This window comes from Gopherus flavomarginatus, chromosome 6 (genome assembly GCF_025201925.1).
Source record: "Gopherus flavomarginatus isolate rGopFla2 chromosome 6, rGopFla2.mat.asm, whole genome shotgun sequence".
NCBI classification, from domain to species: Eukaryota; Metazoa; Chordata; order Testudines; family Testudinidae; genus Gopherus; species Gopherus flavomarginatus.
The window spans coordinates 7415564-7430781 of NC_066622.1; the positions used below are offsets into that span (position 1 = coordinate 7415564).

Genomic DNA, 15218 nt, shown 5'->3' on the forward strand with positions numbered 1-15218 from the left:
TTGCATCAGTATCGAAAGAAAAAGCAGGAAAGAGATCCTGGCTTTCTTATCCTCTTTGAAAGGACTCATCTAAAGTCCATTGTGGTCAACATCCAGGCTCCCATTGTCTGCAGGGGGCTTTGGGTCAGGCCTGTAGTCTGAATGTGGCTGCATCTCGCAGCAGCGAAAGGTTGTATCTGTGGTGGGGATAAGCTTAGTGCACTTTTCATGTTCATTATCAAAGCAGAACCTCCAGACTTTCCAAGCTGAGCTTTAAAGCAGAAACCTGTCCTGGGTGGTGCTGTCAGCTCTGGCACTGGCTCCTCATGTAATCCCCTGGGGCAACTTGCTCTACACCATTAAAAGGGAGATTATGATTCACATCCACACTTGTAAAGTGCATAAGGATCGATGGATTAAAGAATGCTAGTGTGACACTCCCTACCCTCCCACCCCCATGAGTGTGAACAGCTCCCTCTCTATGCCTGATCCACAGGGGATGTCTGTCACAGCCCCAGCTATGGGAAGTGGCTCTTTAGCTTAAGGCAGAGGGACTCTCGTTTTCAATCCCTGATATCTGCCAAGATGGTGGCCATAACACAAGTGGGGGTTTATCTGGGATTGAACTGCTGTGGGGCTTTGATACTCAGGATGAGCTCTCCGTATTCAGGGGAAGCACATAACCCACTGGCTAGTGTACATAGAGTCTTCCCCTCTGCGTGATGCGCAGAGGAGATGGGTGACTTTGAACTTTATTTGAATGTCTCAATAAGGCATATAAATGTCTAAGGAATCAGATGCAAATCCTGTTCTTGCCTCTCCTCTTCGCTGAATTTTTTTTTCCTAGCCAAGAGCCATGGTTGGAGTTTATGGGAAGAAAAAGTGATATTTTGGGAGATTACAGTCTTCCTTCCATGTGTTACATGAACAAACAAGCCAATTTATCATTATAAACTGGAGGAGGAATTGGAACAAGTCCTGAAGAGCCAATTTTTTAATCTGTTTCTTAGTAACACAATACAGTGAGGGCTATAGAGCGGTCTGTCACATACTGCAATGTTAAATTTCAGGCAGGCTCAGAGAGAAAAACCTGTCCGTAGAGGGGATCCGTATATCTCACTTCAGTTGATTTTATTTTTTCTCTTCAGTGCCTAGAGGAAATCCATGAACTGATGCTGTTGGTTAAAATCATAGGTAATAAATTAAATGAGAAGAAGGTTCTAGTGTCGAGGATATAATTTTAATTAGTAAACTGAAGGGATCAGAAGAGGAATTTCCAGCTAGAATGATAATCACAGTATCTTAATAACATATGCTAACTGATGTTATTAATCAACCTCACATTTGAAATTAAAAAAAAGTATTCAATCTATTAAAGGGAGCATCTTAGATAGTAACTGAGGTGATCAGAATCTGTCATTTACTAGAAATATTAACCTGTTTTGAGCAGCGTGTAAGAGTCTGAGTTAGAAAGAAGTTTGTCTGCAAAGTTGTGAGCAGATCTAATGCAAAGTGCATAAAACAAAATATTTTTTTTGCTCCTCTGTTTGAAAAGGGATTTGAAGTTAAACTCACTTTTTTGTTGGCTTTTCTACATTACAAATAATGGGTCCTCTTTTCGCCCCCTCTTTCCTGGAAGTGATTGCCAAGCTTTCTGATGGTGATACCACATTCAGATGCAATCAGAGATGCATTTTTTTTTCTCCATTCAAATGAGTAAGGAGGGACTTCTGGGTCTCAGCGCTTAGCTATATTAGAAAAATTGCGCTGGCATAATGAAATTCATTTGAAATCATCATAATTAAGAGTGCAAACCCCTAATGTACAGACACTCAAACTGGTTTAACCCTCACTTAAATTGGTTTAGCTCATGCTCGTGAAGTACTAATTTAAGTTAGGGTTGACCGATTTGAGTAGGTTTTCACAGTCTTAATTTTTAAAATCAGTTTCCTTAAACCAGTAGAACTCTTCTGCTTTAGTTCAGGTCTGGGGATGCCTCATGTTCCCACTCTGTTCAGGTCTCCTGGATCTTTTGCCAGACACCTTGAGCAACGGAAAGATAATGAGGACCACATACTTCAGATGTAGCAAAGTGTGTGTTTTATTGGGAGGGCTGAGAATGTCTGAGAGAATCTCTGCATCATTGAGAGTACGTATTCCATAGCAAGGACACTGCTTCTGATTCTGATTGTACAGTGGTGTCTGTCAGGAGTAACTCTGTGGAATTAGACAGGCATGAAACTAAGTAGTGAGATCAGAATTAGGCCAGTTTCTTTACCACTCTGCATAGCACCAGGCACAGTTTTGGTCCTATATAAATAAATGCTGTAAATGTAATAAGTATTCTTTGTGGTTCACTTTTGAAGAGCAAGGGCTGTACAGTCCGCATAAAAATCAATGAGAAAATTCCCAAAGACTTCAGTGGGAGGTCGATCAGGCCTCAAGATCAAGAGGTGATGTAAAGGCCAAGGCTAACAATGCCAGTTCAGAGACAAAGGGAAAACAATTTATCTTGCTGTGCAGAATCTTTCAGGACTGGGATGAGAAATCAGGGATCTAGTGCCAGCTCTGCTACAGCCTAAAGGTATCTCCTTTAGCATAGTTTTTGTGCTGTAGTTTTCCCCAAATGGCTGCAATAATTACCTTGCCTGGGTATTGTGAGATTTAATTTAATGTCTATAAAGCACTCGCTCTGCTCCTTGAATACGAGGTGCTATAGAAGTGTTGCACATTGGATTTTCATTTGATTAAGAGTAAACTTATGCAAATGGTGTTTAAGAATGAGCATCCCCAGACTGAAAAATGCTCCCTTAGCACCAGGTTGAGTCAAAAATTAAATTTGCATGGTGCTCAACAGTGAAGGCTTCCCAACCCTCTCGGTACATAAACAAAAACTCATTAAAATTAATACAATGTCTTTCCCAAGAACTCTAGAAAACAAAACCTTAATCATAGGACAAAGTGATTCATGGGCCCAGAGCAGCTATAGCAGCAAAAATAAGTAAGGGTAAAATTTTCAAAAGCATCCAGGGGACGTAAGTTCTTATAAGTCGCATTTGCAAAGCAGACTTAAGGCCAGATTTGTAAAGGTATTTAGGGGCCTGACTCCCATTGATTTCACTGGGAGTTGTTAGGTGCCTAAATACATTTAAAGCCTGGCCCTTGGGAGCCTGAGTCTCATTGAAAGTCAGTGGCTCCTAAGTCACTTTTGAAAACGTTACCCCAAAGCTATTTTACTCCTCTGCAGCCTTGAAACCAGCCCTTTCCCCCCATTTATTCTTACTCTGGATATGCTGCCCTTGGTTAAGCATCAGTAGCATAGTATGGGGTCCGATGTTCCATGGAAATGTTAAATCTTGATCCACAGGCTGAGAGCTGGCCAGCTCAGAGAGCCAGACTTCCTGCTCTTGGGCACTGGGAAGTGGTGTTGCAGTAGTACAATGCAATTGTCACCCAGGTTTGCGTTAGCATTTCCAGGTCAGAATGAGCAAGGAAAGGCCACCATCTGAACTTAAAATCTCTTTCATCTGTTGGCTAATGGAGAGGGAGAATGGGCTAATGATCAGGGCTCTAGTCTGGGACTTGCACAATCCCAGTTCAAATCCCTGCTCCACCACAGGTTACTTTTGTGTGGCTTTGGGGCTAGACCTGCAGAGGGAATTTGCAATGCCTGCCTTCCAGTGGAATCCGTAGCCCACTGGGTCCTAAGGGTAAGTGAGGAGACGCTCCGCAGCAGCAGGACTTCGGTGCCTGTGCACATGCACACTGATAGAAAAGTAGGGGACTTTACCAGCAGAAATTTAGGCACTGTGGAAATTTAGTGCCTACAGAGTTAGGTGGCAGCTGAGTAGGGGGTTTTGAGGATCTAAACTTTGGATTTAGGTGCCTAAAATGTCAGGTGGGTTCCTAAATCCCTTTGTGGATCTAGCCCCTAGTCCCTGGGCTTCAGCTCCTCATCTATACAATGGGGATAACAGTGCTATCTCAAAGGAGGGTTGTGAGGATAAATACGGTAAAGATGGCGAGGTACTCAACTACTACAGTAATGGAGGCCAGATAAATGTCTAAAATAGATCTGAAGTGCAAGGACTGTGGCAGACTAGAGACCAAAATGGCCCGCTGGAGCTGCTCTCTCAAGTCACAAAGCTGGGAATAGCACTGTACCACATGTGGTCCCATTTCTGAGGAAAACATGTCCTGCGTCAACCCAATTTAAATGTTCCTCATAAGCCCTCGTAATACTTGGTCTGTTGTGTTTCAAATGCCTCTGAAGGGTGCATTAGTACGTGGGTCTAATGCAGGAGCAGGAGTGTGGTTAACTACTGCTAAGTCCACAATCCTGACAACCAGCTTTCTCTTTCCCAACTACTGCAACAGAGTTCATACGAATTGGTTAGCCTGAAATACAAAGCGTTAGAACAGAACACATACTGGTGGGATTTGATTATTATATTTTGTTTAGAAAAATAATAAAATAGAAGGTTTCACTTCAGCTGTGTCTAAAGACTCAGAAGAGTTTGGATTTCTTTTTGAGATCCGGATTGGCACCTTACAATCACTTTCTAGCAGAGTATATTAAAAATGTCAATGAGGACTGACTTGTGTTTCTGAAGAACACTGTCTTGCAAGTTTCTGGGTAATGTGGTGGTTATTCTCCAGAATTATGGTACGTTTTACCTGCAGAGAAATCTCTCCTGGACTAGTATTTAAATCTTGAATACAATATGATGCATGAGTAACGGTGTGTCAAGGTCCACTGGATTTCTTTGAAGCACGGGATGTAGTCTAATGAGGATGACCCGAGGTGAAGTGGTGTGGAAAATAAGCATTGTTTCTTCCAGTCAAAGTAAGTCAGATCCCCCCAAGAAAACGGCCATTTCCCAGTTACTGGATGCAGTTAAAGAAGTGAATATATTGGTCATCTCCCTAATGTTTAATGTAAAGTAAGAAGCAGTTTTTCAGCCCAATCACAAAAGGATTTCTGGTTTGTTTTTATTGATCTATATAAAAATGCAAAACTTCAAGGAAGGAGATTTTACAATCTTTGATAATGTGTTCAATTGCGCTGAATTTAGTGGTTGCGCGGTTGCATTATAACTCTTATTGGACAGTGCTGTACCCTTCTATGTCAATTCATAATGACCTTGCTTCTCAAAATGATAGCGGTAGATGTCATTTATCCCTAAAACAAAATTATCAATGCCTTTAGGATGGGAAATGGAGGAATTGTGAATCATTACAATGTCTCCATTCCCCTATTAGTAAATTCAGTGGAGTAAGATGGCCAAAGAGTGAGTGGGAATATGAAGTAGCTGGTGAGGCTGAAAGGAAGTATACCACTGAATAGTGGTGGAAATGCTTTTATCTCTCTGGATTGGTCCTTTCTTTAGCAATTATCATCACAGGGTATGAGCGCTGTCCTTTGCTGATTTGTCTAATATCAGTGGTGATCTGCACATACCTTTAATATCCTATGGATAATCTCTTGTTTGTGCTTTCACTGTTCCCTATCTATGGCATGATCACAGGTGTTCCTCATGAAAAACTCATGTAAAGTTATAAGAAGGCCTGTCCTCTTCATCTGTTATTAATCAGCTTGTGCTGAGCATCTTTTAGTTATTTGCCTCCTCCTAAGTGAGATAAAAGTTTTCCAGGAACTAATCTTCTCTACAAACGTCTGTCTGCCACATAAGGTGGAATTTTCAAAAGTGCTTGGCACTAGCCTAACTTTGGTCCCATTGAAGTCAGTGATAAAACTCCTGTCAACAGGTCAACACTGAGTGCTTCTGAAAATCCCAGTGTTAACTTGTAGCAAGGGCTTGCCCACATGAGGCGGTTGCCGTAGGTTAAGTGAGTGTGGTTTTTAAAGTGTGATGTACATAATCAGCCCGAAACACTGCGTAGACACTGCTATTTCAGTTTAAACCAGACTTACTTTGACTTTGCTGCAGTTGATTAGGAACAGGATTCGATTACGTTGAAATAAGCCACATACACCAAAATAAGCATCTGTGCAGGAGTTTGGACTGATTTAACTAGAAAATTAGATCAGTATTTGAGCTTAGGAGTTTGGACTTCAGGTACTAACAATAATAATTGAGCTAAAGCATATTCTAATCAAATACTGACCAGAAGATGGCAGTCTTGATACACAGGTGAAGTCTCGTAGTTAAAACATTTTTTTTTTCCAGAGATGGAAAAACTGCATGTTTCCTTCAGTTAATTTGAAAAATATATCCTCTTAGCAAGATGAGGATAAGTGCTAATGATAAAATACACACATTTTTAGTGGCAATTGCCCCCAACAAGCAAACGCAACTAGGAAATTAGAAGTGCGCTTAGATTTATGACTCATTACATGTTTCACAAGGTTCATCTGGTAATGATTTAAGACCAAATGTTTTGAAATTCATGACTCTTTCCAGCCATAATTATAACACTAAAAGGGTAATAAGACAACAGGTGCTAATATTGTCACATTAGCCAGCCTGCTCTGTAAAATAAAGCTAGAAGCATAATGATGCCATTAAGACCAATTTTTATTATTTGAGCTTATGTCTAAAGTACTTCATCCTTTGTTCAGATTTCATGATTAGCATGTATGAGCACCCTGGTGTGAGGGAGAGCTTGTAAACTTCAGGCTTAAGTCATAAGAGATTGCATAGCACTGTATATCGCCAGAGTCTGGGAAATAAACTATATATATATATATATGGCAAAAGCCATTTTCTCTCTAAGCAATAATCAGAATCCTACAGTGTCTGCTTTTCCACTGGCTTCAATGGGCCAAGAGCTCCCTAACAAATCAGTTTTGCCCCATATACAGAGACTACTCAGAAAAATTGTCTGGTGCCATAATGAAGGTTGAGGTTATTTGGAGCCTATCTCGATGTATCCAGAGGCGATGAAGGGGTATAAACTTCTGTCAGAAACAGAGGGCCAAATTCATTCCTCTTTTAGCTTCACTGCAGTCAGTGGGATTGCACCAGGGATGAACTGGATTCTAAGTTCTTCGTGTGCTGAGTGCACAATAAGCGTGCTCTGGACTGCACTGTTCTCCATGAGTCAGTAGTGTCAGTCTGTGCAACATTAACTTCTGTTACTGAGTTTGCAGAGTGTCTGTGTGTAGAACTGAGACAGGTTCTGTGGAGCTAGCTGTTGTTGAAGACAAGCTCCCGTTCTTAATTTCTCTCTTTTAACAGCTCCTGTGTCATGGCTAGTGTGTATCTAGATATAAAGTTGAGAATATAAAAGTAAACGGAGGCCAGGTGCTGCTTGGTGGGAATATGTTGTGATTAGAATAGTCACCAATGAGATGTCACCATGTAGGAAGCTAACATTCTGTACCTTCTTATACGCCAGACACAATGCCAACGGATGCATTTGACTGCTCCTACTCCCGTTCTAGTAATAGTATTTCATTAACTTTCCCTAAGACCCCAGTACAGCAGTGAATTCTGGGCAAATGCAGGGATTCTCTCCTTGTGGACCTCATTAGGAGATCGTGACCTACTACTGTAGATTTAACCCTCTGTGATCTGAAACTCGGGGGCATTTGTGAGGGACAGATGTAGTCATGTAGCTTAAAATTTTACACTAGACTTTCTAAGTCAATAGTCATTTAAAGCTGAAGGCCAGTGTCTTTGGATGAAAAGCATCACTGGTACACAGTATGCTAAGAAAGCAAATGCTAGGACGGGTATTGATTACATTATCTTAATTCATGTTGTGTTACCTGTAAGCCACTGAAGTGCTTTAAGTCTGAGTATGGTAAATCAATTGAAAAGTCCCTTCCCTCCCCACCAGTCCCTTCTTTCCACTGAAGTTGAGTTTGTTACATTTTCATCCTGTAGCCCAATAGGCAGGTGTGAAATTAATTTTGCACTCTTTCCCTTTGAAGATGAGGGCTCGGATCACATCAGAAGAATGCTTAGTTGTTACTGATAGTAAGATACACATGCAAAAACAATAAGGTAACGAGTCGTAAGTTCGGATGTACAGTGAAAATGTCAGTGTTCTGTCTAGCTGCAGCAGTTTTTGCACAAAAACTCGTGAGCAAAGAGTGCCCTATGGAACCTATCTGACAATAGATCCTGGGATGACATTAGCTTTTACTTTCTTTCATACCAATACAATGCAATAACTTGTTTTTGTTCTTGTGCAGTGAAATATTCCCTTGTAGCTCAAATTCAAATTGGAAAAACATCAAAGTTAATATGAAACAAAATGGAAGGCACTGCAAATATCTGGAGGAAATAGATAGATACATTACTTTGTAGCCACCCCTCTCATGCCCAAATTGCAATGCCACAGAAGTCAGGAAGCCATGCTGGGCTCTTTGTACCCCCTTGGTTGGGTAGATTGTTTTTCATCTGACAGCCTTTTTAAACTTTTCTTCCTGCCACTGTACTTTTAAGGAATAAAAAGCTAATGTAAGGACATGGAGTGTTATGAAGCATGAAGTTCTATAAATATTTATGCTGAACTACAAAAAAAAGTTGACAATTCTTATTTTCTTGACATATTGGGGTCATTTGTTGGTTTTGACCCCTGGAATTGAAGCACACATGGAGTGGTACCTCTTTGGAATGACTCTTGACTATTGCAAGTACAACAGGATGAGCGAGTTACAAGAGAATTTATTTCATAGCCACTTTTGAATACAGATGTTAAACTTTATACCATGTTAAAAAGAAAAGAAAAGGTAGTCCTACAAGCTACCAGTCATGCTTATTCAATTTGTACATCCTGAAAACAAGCTATTAACTTTAATATGCCTAATGAAAACATTAATGTATACAAAATAGTTGCTTAATTTATTTGAGTTCATTTTTGGAGGAACAGATTTCATCCAGGTTGCTTTTTTTTATTATGTGCACGTCCCTTTAAGTGCAAAACATTGTAAAACACATTTAATTTTAATTTCTTTTTGGGACCAAATTCTCTGTTGTTCCTTTCCTGTACTAGGCTACGGTGGGTCTAAGCCACCTTTGTACTTTTCATATTCTATCACCAGCACAAGCTACAGTAGCCTCATCCTACTTTGTTATGTTGACTGATAAGACTTTTATATGCAGTGTTGTTGTAGCTGTATTGGTCCCAGAATATTGGAGAGACAAAGTGCGTGGGGTAATATCTTTCGTTGGACCAACTTCTTTTGGAGAGAGAGCCAATCTTTCGAGCTTACACAGAGCTCTTCTTCTAGTCTTAGGACCCTCCACCTCTGCAAAGTCCTAGGAACCTATGTCTGAGCCTGTGTGTGACAGATTTGCAGGTAGACAGAAGGTTTGGACTCAAACCTGAGTCTGAGCTCTGGTCTGCAATACAGAATTACTTTGATATAACTGCGTCGCTCAGAGATGTGAATAATCCGCACCCCTCTGTGACATAGCGCTGTTTACTGTCGGTATAACTATCTCAGCGAGAGAACTTCACCCACCCACGTAGCTACCACCTCTCGTGGAGGTGGATTAACTAAGGCTATGTTTACACAGCACACCTTACAATGGCATGGCTGTGCCGTTGTAAGGTGTATTGTGTGGCCGCTCTTCATTGCCAGGAGAGAGCGACAAAATAAAACCACCTCAATCAGGGGCAGTAGCTTCATCGACGGGAACGCGGCTCTCGCTGATGAAGCGCTGTCCACACCAGCACGTTTCATCACTAAAACTTTTATTGTTCAGGGTGGTCTGGGGTGGGTTTCCACAGCCCGAGCGACAAAAGTTTTAGCAACGAAAGCGCCAGGGTAGACATAGCGTGAGGTGACGGGAGAAGCTCGCTCCTGTTGGCTTAGAGCGTCTTCATTAAAGTGCTACTGCGGTGCAGCCGCATCAGTGCAGCGTTTTAAGTGTAGACCTTCCCTGAGCCTGGGCTTACATTGCAGTGTAGACATACCCAGAGTAGAGATGTAAAAGGTTAACTGGTAAGCATTAGGCTTACCGTTAACCAACCTTAAACGTTAACCCCAGCAGCCCCGTGGCAGCCAGAGGAACCCCATCCCGAGCTCCCGCCACGCCAGGTCCTCTGGACCGATTTCGGTGAACAGTTACCCAGTTCAATGATTAATTTTAACCGGTTAGCTTTTTTAACCAGTATTTACTTCCTTAACCCAAAGTGTCACAGCTAAGGTGAAACAGATTGTTGATCCTAACTAGTTAACACATTTCAAAGGACCAGTCATGGGGAAGTAGCTTGTTAACACCCCTCAAGTCATGGCTTGGAGAAAGCTGGGGGGGTGGGGTGGGGGGGGTTAGTGGATGATTGATTGTTGTAATAAGCCATAAATCAATGGCTTATTACATTGAAAAATCTGTTCATTCCATTATTTTTAGTGTCTAGCAAAGTTATGAATTTAAGCTCCCAGACTCATCTTTTGAAGGTTTCCTTTGAGGATGAGGACTGAGAGGTCAGATATAGTGATTGCTTTGTGAAAAGTGTTCACCTCCAGGAGATGGTGGTTTTTATCTTACTGTTTTTCTGTGTGAGTTCATTTGAGAGCGTACCGATGTTGGTTTCACCCATGGAGTTGTTATTGGGGCATTTAGTGCATTGGATGAGGTGTTGTGATAGGCATGTGTAAGACCCATGGATCCTGAAAGGTATGTCGTGTGGGGTGTTGATCATTGTAGCAATGGAGATGCTGGTTTTGCATCTGTTGTTCTGGCAGGGTGTGATGCCGCTTTGAGTTGATGTGCTCTGGTCTATGGAGAGCTTGCATGTGATGGAGAGTTGGTTTGAAGGCCAGAAGACTTTTATAGGCCGTTACATCAGCACAGCAGGAGTGCAAGTACACTGACTATGTCTCTTTCTGCCCTCTCCCTGCCTTGTCTGTCAGAGTCTGGGAGGAGAGCTGGCACCAAGCCATTATATCAGTTCTGTACCAGATAGGGAATCTCTCTCTGACTGGAAGATTCTATAGGGGCCGTTTCTGCCTCCTTTACACTGCTGGTGTGATGTAAAAGGTCCTCAACATAGGGCAAAATCTAGTTCTTAATCTGTAAAAATACCGTTATTCTCAGACCTTCCAGTGTTGTGATAAGTTACTGTTCTATGCAAATAAACCACTGCTATTGTGTTGTTAAGACAGAGATTTTAACTGTAGGAAAAGCCAAAAGATTCAGGGATCAGATTCTTCCACTGCACAGTATGAGGAACTCCCATTGTGACAGGGAAGCACCTCCACTGCCAGATCAATTGAGTCCTGGTAGCCACAACCTAGGAGTATGCAAAAAAACAAAAAAAAAACCCACACCCTTGGAGCATCTCAGTAAACTGACTTAAGGGGCAAGAACAGAGGAGCCTTGCAAGGAGGACCCTAGTTGAATTCAGGGGGGAAGCTTAGGAGCAGAGTCCTGTTTGTTTCCAAAGAAAGAAAGCAGGAAGAGAGGAGCATATGAGGATGCATATGGTGCTGAGCAGGGTGGGGATTTGGTATGTTTTATGAGTTACTTGCATCCTGTCTTGGGAGAGTTATTCTTCCTGCAGCACTTTTACCAGTACTTCTTTTTATGTGGCAATAGGGTCTTCCAATACAGACAGACCACAAATACAGAATGAAAATGCCACACACACCTGTTAGAGTTATGTAATTTTCTATCTATGCAATCACAAATTTAAAACAAAAACAAACAAACAAACAAGGACTTTGCCACTTGAGGCAACACTACCCTTCAAACTGAGCTTATTTAACTCTCTTACCATCCTCACAATAACATTTAAACACCCTCACACACTTATCTCACTGGAACAGCCACCACCCCTTTGCTTCAGCCATACAAACTCATCCACATTGCCCAGGACCCCATTCCTCAAAAACCACACGCACATGCAACCTTAACTGACCTCAAATTATTGTGGGTCGCAATAACAGGTTACAGACTTTGTAAATAAGTCTACCCTGGCAGCTGGGGAGTGCCACTAGTTGCAGTGAATCCTTTAAGGCACTCAGCCTTGAGACTCACCTTACTGGATGGCAGGTCTGTTGGCTGGAGAGACCAGGAAACATCAATACTAGTACTTGCTTCTCTGCAGTGGCTGAGCTTCACCATGCATTTGAAGGGGCTCTTTACAATAAATATCTTTATTTCCATCCAATGCTTAGTGAAGTGTTCCTCAGTCTTGGTCACTAGAGGACATAATGTGACCGTCTTGCTTATTTGGAAAACAAACGTGCAAATTGGTCTGGAGAAAAGTCTTTCCACATGTCCTATTTACCGTGCAAATATTGAGAAGGATTCTTGTGACTTCGAAATAACTTTCAAGCTTTCTCCCTTTCTTTAATGATCCCTTACTCCAAATCGGCTTCTGCTTTGAGAGTCACTGTCAAACTGAAACATTTGTGGAGGGCACTTCCGTTTTTCATTAGTGTGGCATTGTACATTCCGATTTCAGCAAGCACACAGCACTGTCTGGCAGTGAGTACCTAAGTGTCTCACCAACAGTTTTTAAGGTTGACTCTGAAATATACAAACTGTTTCTCACTTTTGCAGGTTTCACTGTGTGGAAGGAAAAGAAAACAAACTAACTTTATAAGGGAAGTGGACTCAGGTGTGTGTAGTCTAATTATAGGCTTCTTTTACAGGTTGCCTGTCTAATACGGGTTCCTTCTGAAGTTGTAAAGCAGAGGGCTCAAGTTTCTCCTTCATCCAGTACCTTTCAAGTTCTTTCCAACACCTTATATCAAGAGGTAAGGTCTGATCAAAACTTGTGAATTACAGCTGCTTCCAACTGTTCTCCAAGTCCAGTGCTGTATGTTCCTAGCAACTTTCCAAAACTGTCCTTTGGCTAAGTGTTATCGGCATGTTACACTGGAATAGAATGCTAGTGGGTTATGTTGCTTCTCTTCATATTTGGGGCATCTGCACCTGGAAACGGGTTAAAATCCTCTAGTTTCTATAATGCCTTATGCAGTAATTTAACTCTTTCAAATCAGTCTGCTGGTTCTACGGCCTCATTAGTAGCAGAGCTGCCTGTGCTACAGCTAAGGTTAATGAATTAAAGCATTTAAAGTTCTCATGGGGTTTGCAGAAAGAAAATGTCATTAGTGTAATGTTTATGGTACTACATCCTTTCTGCAATGCTGATACACATGCCTGGAACTGTTGGGTCCTTTACTTTCCCTTGTGTGTGATAGGCAGAAGGACATCCTAGGGAGATTACTTTAGCACCCATTGTCAGGGAAAGCATTTTACATGTGTCCCTGATGGAGGACAAGCCATCCCTTAACTCGAATGGTTATATCAAGCCTGAAGCCCGTCACAAGAACTGAATCCCTTCCTGCAGAGTTGATTCTCTTTGTACCTCTACTCCAGGAGTGAGTGGCGCAGGTTGGTGGTTGGAGCAAAGCTCTACTTCCCAGATTTCCAAATATAAACAAGCTTCCACTAATGCCCTTTAATCCCCATAAGGATGTGTCTCCAGCGTTTCCTGGATACTACCCAGGAGCATGGGCCAAGTTTCCTCTATGTCCTTTTAAGGCAATAGGATCCTTCCTCTGTCTGAGGCAGTCATCTGAGCATTGTGATTCAGTATCTGCCACTGACCAGGTATCTGGCTGTGAAATTCTGAGCTAGCAAACTCAGTTGACAGGAGAAGTATTGGGTATGTGTCTGCATAAATGCTGGGGAAGAGAGTGATTTTAAGTTTCAAAGGTGGTGTTGGAGTGGCAGCTTAGACTCCAAACTCTAAAAAGCTTTCCTTGATATTTCTGGAGTCTTGTTTTCCCAGAAATCAGGGCCCTGGAGAGATTGTACCAGCCAAGGACTATATTAAAACCCTTTCTGTGAAAGGTGGCACTCATCTTCCTCGCATGCTTGTCAATACTGTGATTCTGGCTCTGTTCTGCTTTGCTCTGTAAATGTAGGTCAATGCACTAGTTGGGTAATGCGCTCTGTGAAGGTATGTCTAACGTGTTTTGCATTAATTGGTCCACGTAGACCCTGCTGGTGTGCGCTAAAAGTTGGCAAGCACACTTTAGTGTAGTACTAAGGAGCACATTTAGTGCACACCAGCAGAGTCTCCTTGGACCAACACATTAATGTGCATTAGCTATCACACCCCTGTAGTGTGCATCGCCGTGCTACGTAATTAAACCCTAAAGTGTTGTGTGGAGGCTATAATCTCTCTCCTCCCTTAAAGGTACATGCTTTCCCTGTCTACCTCCCATACTATCTATCAATCTTGGATACTTATTTGGCCTCCATAGTATCTGAGTGCCTCAATTTTTAATATATTTATCCTCACAACTGTGAGTGGGGCAGTCCTAGTATCTGTATTTTACAGTTGAGGAAACTGAGGCAGAGAACCTAAGTGACTTGCCCTAATCACACAGTGTCTTTAGCAGAGCAGGGATTTGAGTCTCCCGAGTCCTAGGCTAATGCCCTAACCACTGGACCTTCCTTCCTTTCTATAGTTGAAACTGGGCTAGCAGCATTGATATGCTCAGATCCACAGTTGTTGCTAAAACTGCTTCAGACATTGTTCAGACAGAGCAGATGGAGTCTTAAACGTTACCATCTGAGATCCAAGATGGAGGAACTATAGAGCAGCTTTGCAAAATTCTATTTGTTAATTTCTTCATGATGGAAAATCAGTTTCCAGACTCTTCCTCTCCCTGCTACCTTGAAAGAAAAGGGGGTGGGGGTTCTGTTGCGGACAGGCTGAGTGGATACGTTTAGGCAAAGTCCTTTTGCATTACTTTGCAATATTTACCCTGGGTGCCTATCCCACAAATTAATTTTTTCTTTTGCATGAGTGTTAAATACTATTGACCTACATTTTGAAAAAAATACCTGCTGACTTTTGAGTGCTGAACTTGAGACACCTGTAAAGGGGGAGGAGGGGATAAGTACTGATTTTTCTGAGAATGAGCTCTGTACATTTCTTAAAATTAAGCCCCTTTCAGGTGTCAGGTTAGGCAACCAAAACCAGCAATCATTTAAAAAAAAATTAGCTCTAATTTTTCCATCTTTGTCATCCTTCTGGTGAGCCTGGGTGAGCAGATTTTATAGCTGGGCTAGTACACTTTTTAGGCTGACGTTAGAAGTCTGCAGCTCTCAGACAACTCCAGTTATGGGAAAATAACGTCTGCTTTTCCTCCTCTCTTCTTTTTCCATCCCATCCCTGACCCACAAGATCTACTGGTGTTCGAGATACTGTCATAGAAGCACTGAAAGGAGAACTGAACCCTGATATACATGCAGTGCATAAATGCAATCTGATTACAAATAAAACATTTAAAA

General features: G+C 41.8%; 1 protein-coding gene across 1 annotated transcript in view; it reads left to right on the forward strand.

The window, feature by feature from the left end:
- Positions 1–15218, forward strand: part of SLC25A26 (solute carrier family 25 member 26) — a 131907-nt gene that overhangs the window by 23430 nt on the left and 93259 nt on the right. The window contains exon 4 of the mRNA XM_050957538.1: positions 12560–12664. Within this exon, the coding sequence (XP_050813495.1) occupies positions 12560–12664 (105 nt within the window). The remainder of the gene's footprint in view (positions 1–12559; positions 12665–15218) is intronic.